Genomic DNA, 23,468 nt, shown 5'->3' with positions numbered 1-23,468 from the left:
TAGCAGTATGAAATGAAATTACATAGAAAGTTAAAACATTCATATTTCAATCAGCAGCACATAAAGAAGTGGAAATATGGTTTCTAAATGGAGAAGCAGATAATGGTGAAACCCCACAACTTTAAATACAGTACAGATGAATTTTAACTCTTTAACTACGTGCACTAATTATGCGTTTTGGTGTTCCCCACACCCATTCTCAGGAAGCACAGTAGAACTTCTGTTTATTTCAATCCTGTCATGACATACCTGTATGGACTGTATGCTGTGAAAAGCTAGTACCAGCCGTCAATATAGCAGTAAATAGATTAGGATCAATTAGTATCTGTTTAATAAAAAAAATTTTATATAGTGCCTCACATCTGCAGCACAGGAGTAGAGATGAGGTAGAGTCAAGATTCATGGTAGATAAGAGTCTGAGATGAATAATTGTACTGATGAGAAACTTTTCAATAAAATTATTAAGCTGTTTTTTGTAACAATGTTACTTTTTCATTGAAACATTCATTTCAACAAGGTTATTTTAGAAGGCTTCCTCTTTTCAGGATGGATGATTGGGGTAACAGGAGTCCAAGTTCAGTGTCCACAGGATGCGAATGGGACACAAAGGATTCACAGGTGCCAAGTTCAAAGTGGGGCCTTAAATGTGAGTCTCCCGTATCCCATGGGACTGGTCTGACTACAGCACTGTTGACTATTCTGACAAGAAGTTAGAGGACTTCTCCCTTAAAAAAAAAAAATTAAAAATTTATCATAACAAGACCTTTAGTGCTGATGATGCAAGATGAAACAAATTGAAAAACCTGAAACTTTTTTTACTGGTTCTGGCTGGAATGGAGTTAACTTTCTCCATTTGAGCTTGCATTGTGTTGTGTTTTGTGTTTGTGGCTAAAGCAGGGCTGACAACTGCACCGGTGTTTTGGCTGTTGCTGAGCAGCGCTTGCACAGCACCAAGGCCACCTCTGCTTTTTCACTCTGTCCCTTCAAGTGAGTAGGCTGGAGCTGGGCAAGAGGCTGAGGGGACACAGCCAAGGCTGCTGACCTGAACTGGCCAAAGGCATATTCCATGTTCACTTATTAAACTGTCTTTATCTTGACCCATGACTTTTCTCCCAATTGCTCTTCCTATGCCCCCCCATCCCGCCGGGAGCGGGCAGTGACCCAGCAGCCCTGTGGGTACTTCATGGCTAGACTTCACACTTCTTTTTAAAACAAAACTCACTGGAGAGCTGAGTTAATGATTACATTCCAAATTTATCAGCTGATTAAAAAAGAAGCCATAATTTGGCGGCTGAGGCAGAAGTGCATTCAGTTCAACTCCTAGCTCTGTTCCAAGGCTTCCTTTGTGGCCTTGGACAAGTCACTGAATTTCTGTTGTCCTTAGGCAACTCCCTAAATTTCTGCCTCAGCCTCTTATCTGTAAGCCAGAGATAACAGCACTTCCTACTACATTCTTTTGTCACATCTAAATTCCAGCCAAGCCCCCAGAAGGGTGGGGGCCGTGGTGCAATGCCAGACCAAACACAAGCAAGAGATCAAAGCCCAAGCAAGCAGGGGAAGCAATACCATATAAAACCAAACACAAGCAGTGTAAGTGCATTTCCCATTAATGATCATTAAAAATACCTTCATAAGTACTTCCATAATGCCACATACACACAAATTGGTCAATGCACACATCAAGTATAATAATCTATTGATTAGCTCTGCATATTTGACCCAAGTACAGGGCCATCCCAGCTAATGTTTTTTGTTGCAGACCTTCATACATGATCTAAAGAAGATTTCACCAGTGCTGTCAGCTATGGGTGGTATTCATGGGTTGTTGCACAGTGTGATCCCAATTAGGAAGCTTTTCTCCTAAGTTTTTTCTTACCATCCTTTGAGATGCAGTCTCCCTCAATCCTTTAAACTAAAGTTTTCCACCAACAGGAGGTTTCTATTTTTACCAAAACTAACTTAACAGCAGCAGCAGCACTAAGCCATGTGTTCCTTTTGTCTCTCTCTAGAAATGGTTTCCCTCCTGTTCGCATTCAAATTAATCAATAAGTGGTCATCTAAACTTCTAGCCATACAGCCTCTGGGTTCATTTCATAACAGATCACATGAAGATCAGAAAAGACGGTGATAATCTGGTTATATGTGCTTGAGTGGACGAGCACCTCCTGCAAAGGAGTCACATGTTCCCTTGCTGCAAACACGACAGCTAAACAAGCTCATCTTCAGCTTTGTAACTGTTTTTTGACTGTCTTTAGCTGGCCGTTGTACACAGATGGCTAACACTAAAGAGACAGCTGAGTGCAAGAGCTAACATGAACTTCAAACTGTCCCCCAAACTAATTTTTAGTAGGACAGGTAATAAAACAGACTTGCGGAGTTCATTAACTACACCTGACCCTAGGACTGAGTGAATACATCACTGTCAGTGCCAGCAACCTTGGACACAGGAGACAGTGTCACACTAACTAAGATTAATGAAAATTCTGAATGTTAAATATGAAACAAGACCGGAGTTTCAAAGCCAAAACTTTTTATTGCTGAGGTGTTAAAATGCTAATGGTTTATTTTTATGCAAGTAGCTCGTATGAAGCATGGGAGATTTGATAGACACTTTGAGCAATTGCAGTAATAAGACCGCAGCAGGAGCAGGGTCTCTGGCATACAAGGCTCGGGAGGAGGTGTCAGGTGACTATCTGCTGCTGCTATTGTCTTTGACCTTTCTTTTTTTTTAATTCTGACTCTAAACTGGGAACTCTGCCCTCATTTTCTATGCAGCTTCCTTTTCCTCATCTAGAAATCAGGACCTTTTAAATAACAGCTGGTTTACTGTTTTTTGTCAAATTCAGTTTTATTTACTTTTTTTTTTGGTATTTTCTGGTTGACATAGTCCCTGATAAATCAAATAGATCAGTAACATCTCTAACTACTAACATTTCTCTCTTATAGCTTATTTTAATGAGAAGTGGTTTTTGCTCCATTCCAGAAGATCTTCCAAAAAACAGAAAAAGATATAATATTAGGTTACACATTTTTGTTTACCTAAAAGATCATTATCCTTCACAAACTAGAGCTTTTATGCCTTTTATAAACACCACTACAACCATCCTTGGAAGAACAAAAAATATTATAAAATAAGTAATAAACAGAATGTGAGAGTAAATAAACAAAAAGGAGAGTAAAAGCCCCAGCATGTTTGCTTTTCTCATCTTGGGCATCATTAATTCTGATGATTCTTCTGTCTTTATTTTAACATATGAACTGGGGGGAGAGGGGAAAAATCATTCACAGTAGAATTAGAGTTATGAAAATCAGCTAAAATGCCAAAACCAAGTCATATTTACCTGTCATGAGGCAGCCTAACAATTAGGAAGTAGCAACACAGCATTGAAGAGACCTTCTGGGCCACCAAGGCAATCACCCAGTACTGCACACAATTGAGTTGCATAGTTGCTGTCACAGAATTATTAAGGTAACCTTTCTGTTGCTTTGCCCAGTTAAATTTTAATGCCTGGCTGGCTCTGCCCTACTGCTTCAGCGGGCACATGTCAGATCCGTTGCAGAAAGCTGTCTGTCTGCCTTTGCCCATGCGTTAATGCACCGCGTGAGTCACAGAGGGGAAAGGCTGCTGCGCCGTGCACCTTGAGAGGGATTCTCCAAACCCCAGGACGTCTACTCTCTGCCGTGTAACATCTTGTGATTTGCTGTTTTCATGCTTCCTAACATGTACAGATTTGCTGTTATAATACTCATTTTCAGTGAAAGAGAAATAGCTGAGGGAGAACAGAGTTTGATGGTAGCATTAAAAATCAGAATTACTGCAAAACAAAGACTTGTGATAAATAAAGCTGGCCCTTCTTATTTTCTTTTTAAGTGATCTTTGGTTTACAATAAAATGATTTTATCTGTCTTCATTATTTTTGCTATAACATGGTATGTACAAAGGGGCTAAAGAGAAAACCTAAAGATGCAGCATTTTAGGAACACCATCATAGCCTTTAATTATTTTTTTAAATGAGTCCTAAGAAAAGAACACAAGACATGATTGGTTTCCTCACAACCTCCTCCCCTCCACAAGGAGCCTCTTAATTTAAAGTGTTATAAAACCTTTGTGAATTCTGCACACTGAAAAATTTGACAATCTTCAGGAAGAAGGTGAAGGGTATCCTGGGCTGCATTAGACAAAGTGCTTAGAGACATGGTTTAGTGATGGTTCTTATCACTGTTAGGTTGATGGTTGAGCTAAATGATCTTAAAGGTCTCTTCCAACCTAGGCAATTCTATGATTCTGAGTATTGCCAGCAGGTTGAGGGAGGTGATCTTTCCCCTTGACTCAGTGCTGGTGAGGCCACAGCTGGAGTCCTGTGTCCAATTCTGGTGTCCCCACCACAAGAGAGACATGGACACACTGGAGAGAGTCCAATGAAGGGCCATAACTATGATTAGGGGACTGAAGCATCTCTCCTATGAAGAAAGTCTGAGAGAGCTGGGACTGTTCAACCTAGAGAAAAGGTGGCTCAGAGGGATCTTATCAATGCATACAGATACCTGAATGGAGGGTGTAAACAAGGCAGAGCCAGGCTCTTTACAGTGGTGCCCAGTGACAGGACCAGAGGCAACAGGGACAAACAGAAACACAGGAGGCTCTGTTTGAACACCTGGGAACACTCTGTCACTGTGGGGGTGACCGAGCACTGTCACAGGCTGCCCAGGGAGGTTGTGGAGTCTCCATCCTCAGGGATATTCAAAAGCTGTCTGGATGTGGTCCTAGGCAAGCAGCTCTAGGTGGCCCTGGAGGTCAGACCAGGTGACTTCCAGAGGTCCCTGCCATCCTCAGTCATCCTCAGTGATTCTGTGACATCACAAGCACCTACCACATTTTTAACAGTTCAACACAAATCTCCAGTTATCATACCTAAAACCTTCAGAATCAACAACCCCAGCCCAAGAAACAGGACTAATTATGTGCACAGTAATACGTAATCTCCAGGAAACCTTTCACTGTCAGGTATAGCTTGTTCAAAAGGCCGAAAAAGAAAGATTTTCAGTGTATCTACTGTTGAACTACACTGTTGAAATCCCCATTTAGAGTAATCATTTCATTAAAAGTTAGGACTATTTTCTGATGTAATCAACAATGCAACCAAACCCCATGTTTTTCTCAGCTGGTAACACCTGCTGACAAGTATTGTATTACACATTTTCAGAAGAAATAAACATCTGTGGAAAGGAACAGACAATTACGCAGCAAATTAGATTAGTTTGGTTCAAATTATTTCACGGAATCACGGAATTGTCAGAGTTGGAAGGTACCTCTAGAGATCATCTAGTCCAACTCCCCTGCTAAAGCAGGAACATCTAGAGCACATTACTCAGGACTGCACCCAGGCAGGTCTTGAAAATCTCCAGAGAAGGGGACTCCACAACCCCCCTGGGCAGCCTGTTCCAGGGCTCTGTCACCCTCACCGTAAAGAAGTTTTTACGCATATTTGAATGGAACTTCCCATGTTCCAGCTTGAGCCCGTTGCCCCTCGTCCTGTCGCTGGAAACCACTGAAAAGAGTCCGGCTCCAACATCCTTCAACCCACCCTTTAGATACTTATAAATAAAGTCTCCCCTCAGTCTTCGCTTGTCATAATCATCATCTGGTGGAAGTGCAAAGAAGTAACTTTAATCTCACTTTTCTTCTAAAACATATAAACGAAGGGCTACTCAGTTGCAGCGTCATAAATATGGAAGTTATAGGAAAGGCATAAAATTTAGATTGCTAGTTGAGTTCACATACAACCTGACTATAGTTTTAATTGCTTTCTGTTTATCTTGTAAAAACCATTTTCTTTGCACACAACTATTTCTAAAATTTTATAGAAAAATTAAATTTAAATTAAAAAAGATTTCCTTATTCTGTCCTCTCTCTCCGCGTAGTAGTATTAGCAGAAGATAGAACAGGGTGACTGCAGTCACTACAGTGACGGATTTTTAACACTATGGAAACAATCAAAAAGGATCTTGAATAACCTTAAAGTACAGCTGCTGAGATCTTGGCGTTTTTTTTCCCTGACTGGCAGAGATTTGGCAGCAGTTTCTGTGCACAGGGGTAAAAAGAAAGCTGAATAAGTAGGCAGATAAAAATAAATTTATACGACCCTCCCATGAAATATCAAATTCCAAAAAAGTTTTTAAAAAGCTTATTTAGAAATTTCATGTTATTCCAAACGAGTATTTTCAACTTCCATTAGCTTGAATTTACTCTTTTTCTACATTAAAAGTTTTGGAGGAGATACATCTTTCAAGGAAGAACTGATAAAACAGTTAAGTCGCAATAGCTGAGTGACGTTACACAAAAACGTAAACAAGCTGACCGAAAGATGTTAACGTGGACAGTGAATACAGGGTGGAGGGGAAAGTCTTTTCCTTTTATAGATAATGACCTTTACCCACACGATCACGCGTCACAGCTAACTTGACTTAATTCCCTAGTGAATTGCCTCAAGACAACCTCCCTTCACCAACCTGCAGGACAGAGCAATGGGCTCATCCCACACCTTCACCTCCAAACTGGAGTATTTTTGTTGCTAATTGCTGCCTTTGACTTGCCCTGCGTTACTAGAGCGAGCAGCTCTGCATCGTTTGCTGTTTATAACACTCCAGAAGGCACCCAGAGCAGTACACCTGTAAAATGAAAATCAACAGCTAAATACAAGTGTAAGAAGTAACTCGCTTGTCACTAGAAATTAGACACAAAGTAAGAGCCAGAAAATCCAGGTTGTTGTTCTACGTACCAGCTCTAGTTAAAAATAAGCCTTCCCGAAGCAGCCCACTCGCAGCAAGAACATTGAAGAAAGGTAGTTTTGATGACTATGAATACTAGAAGCAGAGAAGACTGTTTACCAGCAAAAAGCTTTAATAGCAGCACTTTGAAAAGCAAATATTCAGTATTTATTTTGTGATGCTGATGGTCTGTGTGCATTGCTCCCTCTAGTGTAAAAAATACAGAATCACAATCAACAAACACTCAAAAAAATCCCTGAGTTTGGTAACTAAAAAAGTCATTCTCTATTCACATTTTTTCCTTAAATATTTTTAACATGATTTCTCACATTTTAATACAAGAGATAAAAAAATGTTAACTTAGTTTCAGCTTCTGATCTGGGACACTCACACTTTATTAGCAGGAAAGGTCTGTACCAGAACGGAGTAGTGAGTATGTAAAACCTACAGGCTGCAGTTACTGCCGTAGCGCTCCCCAAGAAACTGGTAAGATACAACGTGAGGTCCCCTTCTCCCCCCACTAGAACACTAATTTCCACTCTGTTTATTTATGTTACAGTGACTAATGGTGCCATAGAAGAACTTGGTCTAAAACGTAGTGAATCATGTTGTGATATGCATGTATTCATCCCATTTGTACCTGGTTAGGCTCCAGATTTTGGAAATAAAGCAGGTTTGGAGCTCAGGCTTCCTTTCCTAAATAAGTATGAAACACCTGTAAAAACACAAGTCACATTAAAGGCTGACAAGTCTGAGAAACCATTTTAGACTTTAACCCAATCTGAAGAGCCACTGGATGATACTTGGATGATACTTGGGCACCAGCAAGTATGACACCAACCAAAGCCATGTGTGCATGCTCCTCTCAGCCAGCACCTGGGAGGAACTCCTGGGACAGTTTCCACCACGCATACACAAAAGAAACACAACGCAGCCTTTCATGTGTCTCATCAAAAGAGCATGCAGTGTGGTTCGTTAGGATGCCTAACGCTCTCAATCAGTGCAGTTCTCCAGCTCAGGATTCTCTGAAGTGCACACAGACACCTGTAAGACCAAAGCAGCAAATTTACCTTCTCCAAGAACTGATGGAGCTGTCTCTGAAGATAAAAGCCAGAAAATGAAACCTGGAAGTCTAAGCAAAATTCAAACTAAAGCTTTCACTGAAGACATGGTTAAACAATTTGTTACAGAATAATGAAATTAACGCTCTGCTATTGCTTTCAAAAAAAGCTTTTTTCCCTTTACTATGTTGCTACCATCAGAAGCAGTTGAGAACTTGGGAAGCCTTCTAATGAATCATCTTGCAACTGTGTGTATACCTTGGGGTTTTTTTTATACTGGGACTTCATACTTGACAGATCTTAACATTCTTATCACAGAATGGGGTTGGAAGGGACCTCTGGAGATCATCTAGTCCAACCCCACTGCTCACCTACAGCAGGTTGCACAGGATTGTGTCCAGGTGGGTTTCGAATATCTCCAGAGGAGACTCCAGAACCTTATCATACAAGTACCAAATTATCCTCTTCCTACTCCTATTGTAACCGCAACTTCAGCTTTCCAAGATCTGACAGATCCAAAAAACCCATTTTCTCTGCTGCCAGAATGAGGCTGTGAATCATTACCCAGTTTCACACGCACCAAATTTGTCTATTTGGTGGAAGAAGTCTGAAATAGGATCTGATGCAGGCTGCAGGTTTTTTTTGGACTCTTCTTAATAGGCAGTCCTAACAGATCACAAGTGGTTCTACCATCTCAGTACTGCACAAATTGAGCTCCATTCACTTCAAAGATGACCATGGTTATATAGCAGCTCCTTCAAGTCATTGCACAGAAGTTCCATTTATGGCAAACAACCAAATTTTCGTTTCATTTTTCGACCTGCTGTGGCTGTTGTTTCCATCACAGCCAGCGCGCCTCAGAGATGGTCCTTACAGGTCACCTGCCACCGCTACTCCCCCTAAAGCTGCATTTACTGCCAAGACTGAGAAATACATTTGCTTGATCATTTGTGAAATTTATCCGACTAATCTCTGTGATTATTAGAGTCCGTTATGGGCAACTGGTCTCAGCCAGCGTAGCGTAACTGGAACCCCTACCCCGCAGAGGGCTCGGGGCTCTACTGAAAGCCACATCAGGCAAGAAAACCACCAGGTTCTTGAAGTAGCGCCTCTGGAACAGCTCAGTCAACGGGTAATAAAACGGGCACTACAGCAAAATCCCAGGGGCTAAATTCAGGACAAAATTAACAGTTGAGAAAGAAATTTTATTTCAAGCTTCTAAGGGGGTATTACAAACAATAGAGAATAAAAACATTAAAAACTATTTAAAAAGTAATTGTCCCTTTAAAATAAAGATTCAAGCAGGTTTAACAATGAAGTATGCTATTCAATGAAGTTTTAAAAAAAGATTTAAAAAGTATTGGTTTTGCTGTATTTGCTAATCCTTTATAAAAAAGCTGGGCATAAATACTTCGTGCATTCATATGCATTATTTGGTGTTTCATATTATATAACTTGGTACAGTATTTAAGGTATCACTGCAAAAGAGTTCAAACACAGTGCATTTATAAATAATGGAGTCATTATAAATCACATTGCAAACATACCTTGCCATTTTCATTGTTACAAATTCGGTATCTCAGTGAAGGTAGGAATAAAGTAGCTACAACAATCAATATCTTGACTTTATTTTTTTTCTTTTTAATATAAAAATGCAGTTCTGGAAACCCACCCTCCTTCTTCCCCCTGCCCAAACATAATGCTTTACTTCTTAAAAATAAAAATAAAGTACTAATTCTATATACATCACATGTACCATACAAAAATGTATCCAAAGTTTCTATTGCTACCAAAGTGTTCTAAATTAAAAGTTACATAAATCCCCTCATTGGAACCAAAAGATTACAAGTTACAAAAAAATCAAATTACACACAAACCAACAAGGTATTTTATACAATTTCCAATACATTTTTCTCCCAAAGCAAGTTGTCTTCTCATGTGCCTGTATAAAAATGCATATCAATATATCTGTCAATTTTATTTTTCATTATAAAGCAAATTAATACATTTTCTACAATAAATAAAACACAGGGAGGCACACATATCAACAAGATTAAAATCAATGGGAGATAAATGGGATATGGTTTTGAAAGAAATAATGTGCTTGCAGGCTTTAAGCCAGGTTTGTTTAAAACAAAAACAATCTTAAGTTATTTTGGGCAACAATGGAGTGTTTTTGGTGATTTGCAAGTGATGTACATAGTATATCTTTTTTTCTTGATGTCTTTCTCACAAAGTACCCTCCAAAATAATGCAACTTCCTTTCTTAAAATACATATTTGTAATTGTAAATTTACATCAATCTTAAATATGTGGTACTTTGTGCAAAGAGCAACGATTTACACAAACATTCAGAAGTCTTTTTCAGAAGCTACAGACCAAGGAAGAAATGATACAAGCAGCACCATACGGCATATGATTTAGGCAAACATATATCTGATGCCATTTTGATATTAGGCTTTAAGATCCACTAAACACCTTAAGCTGGAAGATGGTGCTTAGGTAACTTAACCTCAGAAAGAAAGAAAGAGAAAAAAAATTAAAAAGCATGGAAACAAAAACCAACTCCCTCCCCAGCAAAATTATAAAAGGAATTAAAGAGCTACTTCTAAAATCAGAATAAGTTAAGTGTTGAATATACATCTATGTACAATTATGAACACTATGAACAAGACATTTTAACAGGTTTAGTGGAAAATCTTCCAAACTACAACACGATAAAATCATTAATCAATATGGCAATGGTGATTTAGAAGAATTGCTCAACTATTTCAAGTTTGCAGAACTCAGCCACTGAATCAACAATTAAGGGGTTGTATCTTCAATACATTCTTTTAGACAAAGAGGTTCATTAGTAGAGTTCAAGTCTGTGGGGTGTTTTTCATGCCTCGGTAGAATCTGTGTTAGTCAATATCACTGAAGTCACTGACTGGTTCTCCATGGACTCGACTCAGGTGATTCATAGCTCGATCAAAAGCAATTCTTACTGCTTTTCGTATGCTTGAGTTACGCCCTTCCATCATTTTTAACTTGTCTATGGTCTCATCTATCCCAAGGGGAACCATTTTGGATTTGGGAAGCCACTGCCTGTAAGGAAGAGTAAAATAGGTATGTAAAATACAGAATAAAATCAAAAAGTTTTTCCAGAAACGTCAGGGTTGACATATTGTGTTTCTCATACCGCAGATCAGATTTACCACCTTAAATAAGTGACAGAAGTCATAAAACTCCTTTTAAAATAGTATTTACTTGCCTTAAGTATGTAAAATAATTCTTAAAATAAGAAAGCCTCTTCCACAAAACAAAGAATACATTCCAATTCAATACTAAGTATTTAATGATTGATATTAAGTATCAACTGAAAAAAATTAGCAGAAATACTGACAGAATTTAGTTTACGAGTAGGCAGCTGCAACTAACAATGAGCATGACTCAAGATTTACTTGACACAGTATCGTTCCTCTTCATTCTTTCATTGCCATCATTACAAAGAATTTGCAGATGATGAATTTTTGCCTTACATTTAAGACTCAATTTGGTCTTTATGGGGAAAGCTAAACTGTCAAGGAAGTTCTGCTTAGCGTGCTTTTATCCTGCAGTATTAAATCCCACTAAATCTGTATTCAGAGTACTTTTCCAGTTTAAGCTCCATGAATACCATTAAATGCTGAGCATAGAGAAGTGATAATGAAAAAAGCACTACAACCCATTTTTCTAGTTAAAGGAAAACCATTCTAAATATTTATTTTTAAAAGTATTAAGTACATTTACTTCACTTCCATAAATGTTTATCTTAATCCTGTTTTCTAAAGTTACAGGTATTATGGAAAACAAACCAAAAAAACCCACTAATGAATATCTATCAATGTTACTGTAGTCTGCAATCCCAACCCTCCAAATGGCAGAAGCCATCATTCTGTTTAAGAACTTCGGTTTCTTCAAATATTTTTAAGAGAATAAAATTGCCTCTTGAAACATTATTTTTTTACTACAGCACTCTAAACTACAACCCCATTGTATTGAGCACAGATACTGGAAAAACAACAACAAAAAAATGTAAAGAGATGTGAGAACCTGACAGAAAAACAGTACAAGGACAAAGACAGAACAATAAAGAATAATAATGTCAGTGATCAGCATGATAAGCAGCAGTTTAACTATAATCAGTTTCAGTACAGATCAGAGGGAGGTTTTAAGAAGGTATTTTTAACAGAAAGCCTGCCAAGTCCTCCAGATGCAAGTGGCGAAGGAGGAGAAAGAAATATGCTTATTTGAAAAGGGAATCCATAGGTGACAGAAGCTGGTACCACAGACTGGAGATGACATACACCCTGCAAGTCAATGAAAATCACAGACATGGGTTCAGGAGTAAAAGAGACAGAAGTGAGTTGCAGCGATGAGTGCCAAAACGGCCAAAATAATCAGGATAAAAGAACCATTACCAAAAAAAAAGCTGGGGGGCAGGGGGAAGGAGGGGAAAGGGACTGGAAAAATATTTAGCCTTTTCTGTCCATCTATACAGAGTATCCATTAGATACAGCTTTGCATAGTATTGGCAAGATTTGTATTGCGATGAGTCAGAAAGGTTTAAGCTACAGAAGACTCCCAAGATCAAGAAGCAAATCACAGCAATTATTAAGGGAGTGAAGGAGAGAAAAAAGAGAAACAGAACAAAATGCTTTTAAATTTGGATGTTCTCCATGAACAAAGACAGAAAAATGCAGGACCTAATGGGATCCTGTGCAACTGATCTAAGATGATCATGAAGAAGTACCAATTAATTAAGAAAAGAATTGAAAAACAGAGCAAGCTGAAGAATCCTGATTATGCCAAAGGATCTACAAGGACAGAAAAGCAAATGTGAGCTCTAAATTTCAGACAAGAAGTTATTTATATAGTGCACTGGGATGGAGATAGTGAGCAGAATGGCAGCATTTCTAGACGTTTAATCAGCTAAAGAGGAAAATGGTATCTGAAAGTGTAAATAAATTTACAAGTAAAATTGAGATCTAAAAAAATTTAAAGCTAGCTTGACCTGTATGGAAACCCAGAGAGTAGAGTAATTAAGAGAATTAAGAACACAGGAAAGAAATACGTAACTTGAAGACAAGAATAAAGAGAGGTGATGAAAAGTTTCATATCTGGAAAAAAAAAAACCAACAACAAAAAACCAACCAACCCAAAATACACACAGACACAAAAGCTAGTGGAAGGGGAAGAGAATGTTTTATTGTGTAAGTTTTTCCTCCAGGCTCCACACAGCATATTGCTGATACTGAAAGAAATGGAAAAAAGGAAGGTTTCACAAAAAAAAAATTTAGAAAGGGCTAAGAACTTCAAATGAGAGTGTTAATAAAGTATTTAACTAGAGAGGTTAAAAATTCAAAGAAAACACACTTGAGCAGACTGAGAGAAAAAAAGTGTTGTCATTTGGAAAGCAATGATGAAGGCTGATACAGACAAATACTTAAGAATATTACCTTTAAAAAAAAATCAGTTTAGCCAAAGAAGCAATTTTATCAGGTCAATAGATAAAACCAGCTTGTAAATCAAACCAAAAGACTATTATTTTCTTTCAAACCGACTATAAATAAGTATATTTCAGTGATGATATGCCTTGGTTCAAGAATAGACTCAAATATAACATTTTAACATTACAGTTGATACTTACATAGGAAAGATATCAAAGGAAAGAAAATGTTATAATTTTCTTTTAGACTAAAGTTACTTAAAATTTTAAGTCATTGCATCAAAGAATACATTTCAATAACATACCAACTTCTTTTATTGTCAAAAAATAGTACTAAGAATAGTTTCTCATCTGATTTGGTCTGCATTTGTTCTCCAATTTTCAGTACATCCAGAGGTGGCACTGGTATAGTAACACCGTTGTGATGGCCAGCAACACGAGGCATCTTAGGGTCAATAATCTATAGAAGAGAAGAAATGACAGTTCCTATTTTTTTAACTACACCATTTATTTTAAGGAGGTATTACAAATAAAGTTAATGGGCAAAGAATCATAACCTAAACAGCCACTGTATATAAAATGACTTTGTGTTACACACTTACACAACTTCTTGACAGAAGCTGAAGAGGCAGAGTCGGGGCACAGTGATAAATTACACTGAAAAAACTACCTCTAGAGCATTTTTTCACCCATATCAGTTCTTCTGAAAGTCACATTTTAATTTCACTTAGTACAACTTTGCAGAGGGACAAGCGGGTTTCAGAATGAGAAAGTTGACCAGGGATTTCCAAAAGCAACTAGTGTTAACGGGCCTCAAATTTTGCATTTGGAATTTCAGATGCCTTAAAGAAACAAACTGTGTTAAGGTATAAATATTTGCTTCTGCAAAATGCAAGCCTCACACTCAAAATCTGAAGCAACACACTCTTTAAACAAGCAAAAAAACCCAAACAAGAAAAAAAAAAAAAAAATCAATCAGAAGTCACTTTCAAATATCTTGCATATCTGACTTAGTGACTTGGTTTTCAGTAAAACATGTAATTACAGTCAAAAAATCTTTCTAAAAAAAGGCTGGGGGAGCGGGAAGATGCTGCAAACATTAAACTACTCAGGCTGACGGAAAAACCCCTTTGCAGGCACATCACAGGACTATCAAGAGCTCAGCTTCCACCAAGGAGGTGTTATGTCACTTCATGCCTGTTCCACTCATCTCCTACACTACAGACTGTTGGTTTTCTGGCACCCACACTGGCACCAATCTTAATCCACAGTAAACTGATTATGGGAACAAAATCAATAGAAAGTTATCACTGTGGGGAGTTTGTAAAAATCAGGAGAACTTTCTTTTCTTGACTGAGGTTTAATTCCTCAATCAACTCATCACATACTCGGGAGAAACAGCAGTGCTGACAAAGTAGTGGGCAGAAAAGGAGCCCTTAGTGTTAGATTTAAGATGATCTTGACCAAAAGTGCTAACACCATTCAAGAGACAATCAAATAATCAAATTTTCAGCATGTGACCCAAGAATGTTCAAGGTCACTGAGAGCTGAGAGCACTTAAACTCAAGTGCTCTGAATCTCACCTCCACAGGTTTTAATGTCATTTCGTGATCTCCTCAACAGACATATATTAAAACAGTTTATTATATAAATCAAGCCATAGTCTATGAAACTGTTTCTATAACCCCAAACACAACACTTCATCAACAACATTTTCTCTGCACACTTTGATTTAAGTAGATCTGTGTGTATTTATCCTAAAACATGGGCACAACAGCTTTAAGTTTTCCATACATCATTCACAACTGGATACAATTATTCAGTTTATTTTGGCCTTCCCAAGTTTTTTGTTTCTTTAATGAACCACAGGATCAGAGTACCGTTATACTATTTTTTATACTATATTTTGCAGCAGAAAATATTCTATAGTTTGAACAGTAACAAGAGGTCTTTGAAATGCTTATTCAGTTGATTCTTCAAACAATATTATATATTGCAGAAACAAAGACTACTGAGACAGGTATTACACATCTCAAAGATGGGGAGGGTAGTAGAGAGTATTGACTCAATATCTGATATTGTGATAATTTTACAAACAGGATGCATGGTAAACAGGGTAGAATAATCCACTTTTATTCAACCTGAATGGGAATTTATCAGTTACTTTAAGTTCATGCACCAATATTCTCGGACCAGAAACAGTATCACTAAGGTACTGGTGGAAGCTGTGTACTTACCAGAGCTGGGTAAGAGGGATATCCACTGCATTTGGCCCATACTACTTTTAGAGGCTCAAGAACAGATGTTGCAGCATCAGTTGATATCCACATACTGCTATGCCCAACTTCTAAGAACAAATAATAATTAAATATAAAATTAATGTTAAGGAATGAAACCTCAGACAAATCTTCTGTACTTCGTTTCCTCATCAGTATGTCATGACCATTAAAATCTAAATACCAACACCACCTTCCATGCACACAGCAACAAAAAGCAGGTGATGTTCATAACAGCTCTTTAAATGATACTGGTCCTTTAATCCAAGCCTACAGATAAAGAACAAGTTTTTAGACACTGCTAGAAAGAGCCTATCTTGAAACATCTTAATTCTCAGAAAGTAAATGTTCACCAAATTCTAATAACCCCTTCCCTTTGAAGAAGATCAAATGAAAACATAAAATTATGGTACTCCAAATAAGCAGTTTCTTTTGAAGTGATGACAACAATCCTGTCAGAGAGGTAATGGTATTGAAGATGCAAGTTGCATGGATGTTTGTGAAGTGTTGGATATAACATAGTAGGATTAGCACCTGATAATTAATTTACAATGCTTATCTGGTACATCTTTCTATTCTTATGCGTAGATTCTAACCTGCATTTTAATTTCTGTCTATTTATTTATTTTTGATCAGCCCTCTTGGTCTCTCTGCCCAGCCCTTTCCTTCAGCGAAGTTTAAGAACACCAACAGGGTTCAATGAAGCAGCTGCAATAGTGATTTTTTCCGTCTCAGGAGGCAGCATAACAGAAAACTGAGTTTATGTTACTGCTCATTTCTGCCAGAATCCTCCATTTTCTTCTCCCTTGCTCACCATGGGACTGAAGCATGAGACACACTTAAGCCTTTCAGTCAGCCAGAACTGCAACTGGCCCCCTAGATGCCCGGGGACACAGTCAGGAAACTGAACAGAAGACAGTGAGTTATCCCCTCAAGATGGAACTTGGGGTAGAAAAAGTAGGGAGAAGGTAAGGGAAGTTCACACACTGTAAAGTTCAGAGGCTGCAGTTCCACTTTTTTGTAGCAGTAAGGCAACACAAGTAGCTCTCTACTTGCCTAGATACAATTTATTCTTCAGTTCTCCTCAATCTGCTCCCATTTAAAATGGGCAGTGCTTATTTGTAATTAAATGTAGCGTGCAGATATACATTTCATCTCAATATTACAAGAAGTACTGGGAAAAAAGTTGTTTCAACCCTCTTAAGAGTAGAAATAGCAAGGAAAAAGTGTTTAAGGTGAACACACCAAAAAAAAAAAAAGATATCAATCATTCTTCACGATATGTTCTAGGTCAATTTTCAGCGGTAGGCTATTCATTCAACTTTATTTTTAATCTATAATGGTATCAATATTTCACTGGAAAGTCTTAGCTTCAGATATTCACAACTATGTAAAATCAGTTATTAATATGTACTAGTTCCTAATAACTTGCCATCACAGCATAATGAAGACATTGGATGTTCCTGAAACTAAAAGTTGTTACAGGTTCTATTATAGGGGTGGGTAACATAGGAGAAAGAGAAACAAATACAGTTTTTCCAGTGTCTTTAAGGTCTCAAGTCTAAAGAAAACATCTTTGCCATCAATCCCTGCAGACTTAACAGGGCAGATCTTTAATCACTGGATTCCATTACACAAAACCATGAAAATAATATAAGTCTTATTTACACTTTTTCTTACTGAACTACATAACCTTGGAAAAACAGTTACTATATCTATTTACTGGTTTATTTATTTTTTCCTTTCTGTATAGTTTTAGAGACATCATTTTAGGACATTTTTCACGTTCTCATGAAAAGCCATAATAATATTCCTCAGATTTATAAATACATAATACACACAGGGAGTCTTATACCTCTAAGTATATAGCTGAATACATAAAATAGTGGATATTATAGAAAGACATGCTAAATCCAGATGAACCATTTTGGTAGTGTCTCAAAATAGAACAATCAAAGCAATTGCTAACACAACAGAAAATGCCATTTGGGCAGCTTCTTTATTTCTCTGCTCCATTAATACCAGTATGTTAAGTATCCACATCAGTTATAGAGTAATGAAGGTTTCAATTAATGTATCCTTCATACACAGACCATTTTGAAAAATATATACAGAACTGTATCTGGTAGAAAGAACAGTACAAGTCATCTTCTTCAGGGCAGCTAACAGGAAAGAAAAGAAACCTGTAATATTCTCAAGCTGCAGAGTTGATATGTAACAAAGCAAATGATATTTTAATACAGAGTAGAAGGTCACACACAATCTGACAGAATGCACACAGCCAGACCTCCCTTAGAAGCTTCTCAGGCATAGACACAGTAGAGAAGAGTCTCAGAATTTATCTAAAATATTAATCTAGTCAAAATTTACTCCATGTGGTGGTAGCAGGTTAATACACTAGCACATATGGTTAGTGCTTTTCTTTTACAACATAAAACCCCCCTTTATTTCCTCAAGCTATGAGAGACGACGAATTTCAAGTTTGCAGCCAGGACAATGTTCTGCTTAAGATTTTAAATAACATTACTCTTACTAGCTGAAAATCAACAGTAACGAAATACCACAAACCACACTTAAGATTCTACATAATTTAGGGTAAAGATAAGGATGTCTCATTATACTTTATTTATTATACATTATACTTCCTCCCAATACAGACTTTTTACTTCTCACAGTATTTTAAAAACAACTAGTATTTTCTTCTGCATCACTCTCATAATAAAGTCAGTGTGTTTAATTTTTCGTGGGAAGTTGAGCAAAACACCCATTAGGTGCCAGTGTCACAATCCTCAAAACGTCAAGGTGCTTCTGTCTTCAAAATCAGGGCCAAGAACTTCAAAACCCAGTATCTGCACACCTTTCAACATGGAACGGGAGCTCTTCATAGGCTAATTTTATTATAAACATGAAACTTCAGCCACAAACAGGAAAGTAATTTTCCTGAAAGATGACCAGACTAACAGTGCGTAGTGTTGTTTTGGTTTTGTGTTTTGGTTTTTTTTTTTAATTACATAGAGGAAACCTTGATTTTAATATCTAAATCTGCAGACAAATCCACTGACACTGAGCATATTTAAGCTCCAAAACTACTGCCACCCAAGAAGTAGCTGTGATGTCAGCAGCTTAGAAGGATAATTCTTTAGCTCAAATGATAAATCGAGATTTACCTTTTACTATGTAACTCTTGGACAAAACATTCCCTCTGCTGTCACTACTACCTGTTGAAATTGAAAAGCCACGCAGAGGGGAAAGCTATTTTAGTCTCATGCAGCAAATGTTCCCCTACAACCTGCCCCCTGCCCACTCTTGCTCAAGAGTCTGGTGTGACTGAAGCAGAAGACACTGCTGGAAAAAATACCATTGCTAAGATTCACCCAGGAAGAAAAAAAACATAGTCTGGCAAGAAGGTGGAGCAACTGACTGGACAAAGACGGAGACAAAGAATTGAAAACTGGGACAAAAAGCATGACAGAGCCCAGGAACAGGAGACCTCGACAAGAATCTCAGATCAGGGAAAAAGAAATAGCCAGGCAAAAGAACCAGGCAAGGTTCAGGAGGGAGAGGCAGAAGAACACGTTGCCACTTTGGCACAGCAACTTCCTGACCCTGTAAAGGAATCGAAGACCTACAAACTTCAGCACATATCTGTATACAGCAGCTATCAATGAAAACCACTCGTAGCACATTGTCTGTTCATCTTTCAGTGCTCTTGCACATCAAGGACAACAAGCTATTACATACAGATAATTATAGTTGAAAATCAAAGCCCTACTAAGCTTACAAGTCCAAGCCCCAAAAGCGCAGCAGAATTGAGTCATTTTTGAAACTTCAATTAATCCTCTGTATTTATATCTCAATATAATCTTCCTATTCCAGTAATAGCCTTAACTTGCCCAGTACACTGAGTGGACCTGGTTCTAGAGCATACCACAGCCTCACGAGTCAGAACGAGTGAAGGTGGCAGGAGCATTACAGAGCTCAGCATGCCCAAATGGGCAGCCTTGGGTTTGTGGTTTCAGCAGTGCTCCTGCAGCCCTGTTTGTGTCTGAACTAACACATGTCAGCGTGCGTTACAGTGATTACAGCCGTTAATCAACGCAAAACTGCACCCCATCGTAATTGCAGTATTACAACACTGCGTGCCATAGGTTCTGAGATAGCATCTTGCAAACAGAAACAAGATATTCCTTGGACATAAAGACAGCCTAACTGTAAGAACTGTGCGTGCTTCTAAAGCATATATACTCTAACAGAACTGTTTGAGACATTTTTACAAGAATGAACAACCCTTTATTTTAGTTTCTTTGAAAGACCTGGAATTTTACTAAAAGTAGTAAATCATGGTAAAGTTCCAATTATGCACAGAGTGTACAGTAAGAGATTTCACTTCACTCCTACTTATTGCCTTTTATTGACCTGCTGAAGTAACAGGGTACAGAAGACAGCCAAAAGAGACAGATTAGACAAATTAGACATAATATATATGGTAATATATAAAATAATGCTGTTAAGTGTCATTTGCTCCTCTTTTTAGGCAGCTGTAGAATGTATCTGAGAACAGGGACAGAATCAAGAGAGACCAAGAAGACTTCTGAAAAAACAGGTACAGGAATTCTAAGTGGAAAGAGTTAAATATAAGACTACCCAGGACAGAGTAAGAAAAGCAAGTGGAAAAGGTTAGGTCCTGTATAAGAGGTTGCCACACAGATAATAGATACTAAATCTGAGAGTAATGAAGCAGTAGCTGAAAACAGATTAGCTGCAAGAAAGAAAAACAAAAGGGATCATACAGGGAGGAAAGAACAGACTAAGGCAAACAAAAAGTCAGATAGAAGCACTACAATGACATTAAAGTCCTGGACAAGGAACACCCAGGACCAAGGGGAGAAGAGTTCCAAGGTCAGAAACTAAAGACAGGACTGTAGAAACTGTAAGGCTGGTGCCTAACTTCAGCGTGAGAGAGCTGCATTACACAAACACAGTTCTACTTACAGAAGAGACGACCTACTTAAATCTTGTAATCCAAATACAATTTTGAAATGGATGGAAAACTTATCACCAGAACACAGTTATTTCCCTAAAATTTGGTAACTTTTTATCCATTCCTAGAAATTTCCACTTCTTTCCTATTTCAAATTTTTCCTGAATCAAAGCAGACCACGTCTTACCTGTCTGTCAGCATATTTATGCTGAATAGTATGAGGAAAGGAAAATATTGACAGAACCACAAGTAATACTTCAGGCCAAGATTTGCTTGTATTACTAGAGTAGCTTGATCACTTCAAATACCACTTCTAAAAAAAAAAAAAAAAAAAAAAAATCAGGTACTATTCTTTTCTCTTCAAAGTCTTTAAAGAGTCAAAAGCAGAAATGAGTTGATTCTGCAACGCTATTAACACCACTTTCAGAATGCTTAGATGTATTACAGCAGAGAAAATAAGAATGTTAGAATCTGTCAAATAAATGAACAAAATTATAGTTACACAATATGTTTAAGAATAGAAAAGAATTATTTATCGTTACCAGCTGCAATTCTTGCTGCTTTGGCATAGTTTCCATTTTCAATGCATGATATCAATTCACTACGGTCTTCCAGTGTGTGTCTCCGTATAAGTGCTGGTTTACCTTTACCACACTTCGGTAGGCTGAAACTATGAAAGTATTAATATTAAAACCATTACTTGATAACTAACATTGTTTACTATAAATCAAGACTTTGAAAAGACTATTTAAAATTCATCAGTACACAGTAAACTCAGAGCAGCAAGCTCTAACAAAATTTTATGTAACAGACCCAAAACAACTACAGAAAAGCTAAAATCTCATATTATTTTCATGCAGAGAATTGCCTGGTTATCAGCAAAAGACAAACAACTGCCCTTTAACTGCTGTACAGATTATACATGCACAAATAAGAACCTGCTTTGTCTCTAGTGTTACAGTGGATACTGGCCAAATGGAAACACGTTCCATCTGCTGCAACAGTTCCACTACATAGGAAACAATTATTTTCTCTTTCGTTTTTCACTTCAAAACCAAGTTTTTTAACCGTGGAATGTCAATACACAAAATAGAAGATTTGTTCTCTGCACACTCGAGTTTTCTTTAAGAGATCAAAGAATCCGAACAGCAATTATTCTAGATCAAATGCTCAATATATCACATTTACACGGGATGCTATATTTGACATGAGTGCATTAAAACCATTCCCTTAAACAGTTAAATACCAATCTTTTTTTTTTTTTTTTAATCAGATTTACTCTATACTCCTGTCTGCCCCATTCTTATAGCCTAGAACTGGAGACAGCTACCTTTTACCCCAGAGATTAGTATGCTTTTGGAAGACGTGCACCAGGGAAATCGGAGAAATATTTATGAGTGGTGGCATAGGTGACCATTCTGACAGTCCCATCTTTAACAACAGACTTCACACACAGAAGGTCAGTAGCTGATATTGCAGGTATTACCACCACTGTAGTAACTAGCCAGTAATCCAAATCATGGACTGATTTTTTTTTACAGTTCCACACCTACTAAATTTATTTTCCCTGTGTACAAGACCCTGCTTTGGAAATGACTTCTCCCCTCACCAGGATAAACTCACCCATTTTTAGTATTGAGGATTAGGAAGGTAATTAAAACAAGATACATATACACGTTTGTGTGTATGGTATCTATAGAGAGCAAGGGAAGCAGAGTCAAATATGAAGTGTAACTACTTGGATCTGCAATACCCTGAAATCAACAAATGAACACTAGCAATCCTGAAAGTGTCTTCGACTTGACACACAGCTGAGAAAACTGAAGTTTACACTGTTTTCTAAAATTTTTGCAATCTTCTGACGTGGGTCAAGAACAGTACAGAAAACTGATATATTCAATCTCAAATCTGTATTTCTGATTTACAACTTTACCTTGAGTTACACAAAAGACTGTTACTAGATGAAATACTAGATTCTGATGCACAGCGGCGACGAGGTTCAACTTTTCTTCCCGGAGTATCATCTAATGTTCTCTCTTTACCTCCATCTCCAAAACCATTTGACAGACCTACAGCATAACACAAAAATAAACTGCATCAAACTGGAAACCACACCATTTCCATTAACAGCATTTTACATTCACACATTACATCATTATTGTTCTGCACTTCAAGTACTTGGATGTAATGAAAAAGAAAGAATACGAACATTAACTAAAAATTTCATTTCAAAACACAGTATTATAAATAGGAAGTTCTTGTAGTCCCAATTTTAAAGACAGGATAGAAATTTAGGTAACATGAAAATAAGTGAAGATTATAGTATGGGAAATGCCAAATGGAATATCAAATCAGTCTCTGTATGTTATGTTTCCAACTAATAAGACAGTCAGGCTGCAGAAGCTGGGTAGGGGAAAAAAAAAAAAAAACACACAAGAAAAAAAACAAACCCAAATCCCCAAGTTACAAACCAGGCAGATTTACCAGGTCAACACAAGACTCATTCGAATATAAAGTTACAACTGGAAGTCAAGAAATACTGAAAATCCTTTTCAAACACTGGAAGTAAAGAGTGAAAGGGGTGCTACCTGGTGCTACCCAATTCTTTCTGAAAGTCTTTCCATTTAAGTAAACTCAGATTAACATAATTGTGTCTGTTTTCTGAGATCAGCAATCAATAATATGCACATTACTATTTTTTACTATCCTTTCCCTAGCCCAAGTTTATATACATCCAAAGATGTATTTTAATTTCATAACTGTAACGAAACCAGAACAGAAGGCTTTTATTTCACAAGCTACTGATTGATGGGCTGCCACCAATCCTGCTTTGGGTTTGCTAATTCACAAACAGTATAGTTCTTATTAACCCATTTCCATATGTGATTAGAGACAAATGAAGATATTCAAGA

The 23,468-nt window shown here is 37.5% G+C and overlaps 1 protein-coding gene across 4 annotated transcripts in view; it reads right to left on the bottom strand.

Moving 5' to 3' along the window:
• Positions 1-9,013: 9,013 nt before the first annotated feature.
• Positions 9,014-23,468, bottom strand: part of BRD1 (bromodomain containing 1) — a 60,924-nt gene continuing 46,469 nt past the window's right edge. For 3 of the 4 annotated variants that reach the window (XM_014963837.1, XM_014963840.1, XM_014963836.1), the window contains 5 exons: positions 22,490-22,625; positions 21,099-21,226; positions 15,537-15,646; positions 13,605-13,759; positions 9,014-10,916 (listed from right to left, as the gene is read on the bottom strand). In XM_014963837.1, the coding sequence (XP_014819323.1) occupies positions 10,733-10,916; positions 13,605-13,759; positions 15,537-15,646; positions 21,099-21,226; positions 22,490-22,625 (713 nt within the window). In that variant the 3' untranslated portion in view covers positions 9,014-10,732. The remainder of the gene's footprint in view (positions 10,917-13,604; positions 13,760-15,536; positions 15,647-21,098; positions 21,227-22,489; positions 22,626-23,468) is intronic. The other variant, XM_014963839.1, reaches the window with a different exon arrangement.

This window comes from Calidris pugnax, unplaced genomic scaffold (genome assembly GCF_001431845.1).
Source record: "Calidris pugnax isolate Ruff unplaced genomic scaffold, ASM143184v1 scaffold44, whole genome shotgun sequence".
NCBI classification, from domain to species: Eukaryota; Metazoa; Chordata; class Aves; order Charadriiformes; family Scolopacidae; genus Calidris; species Calidris pugnax.
Note: the sequence above shows the minus strand (reverse complement) of the source record. Positions and strands in the feature narration are given on the sequence as shown.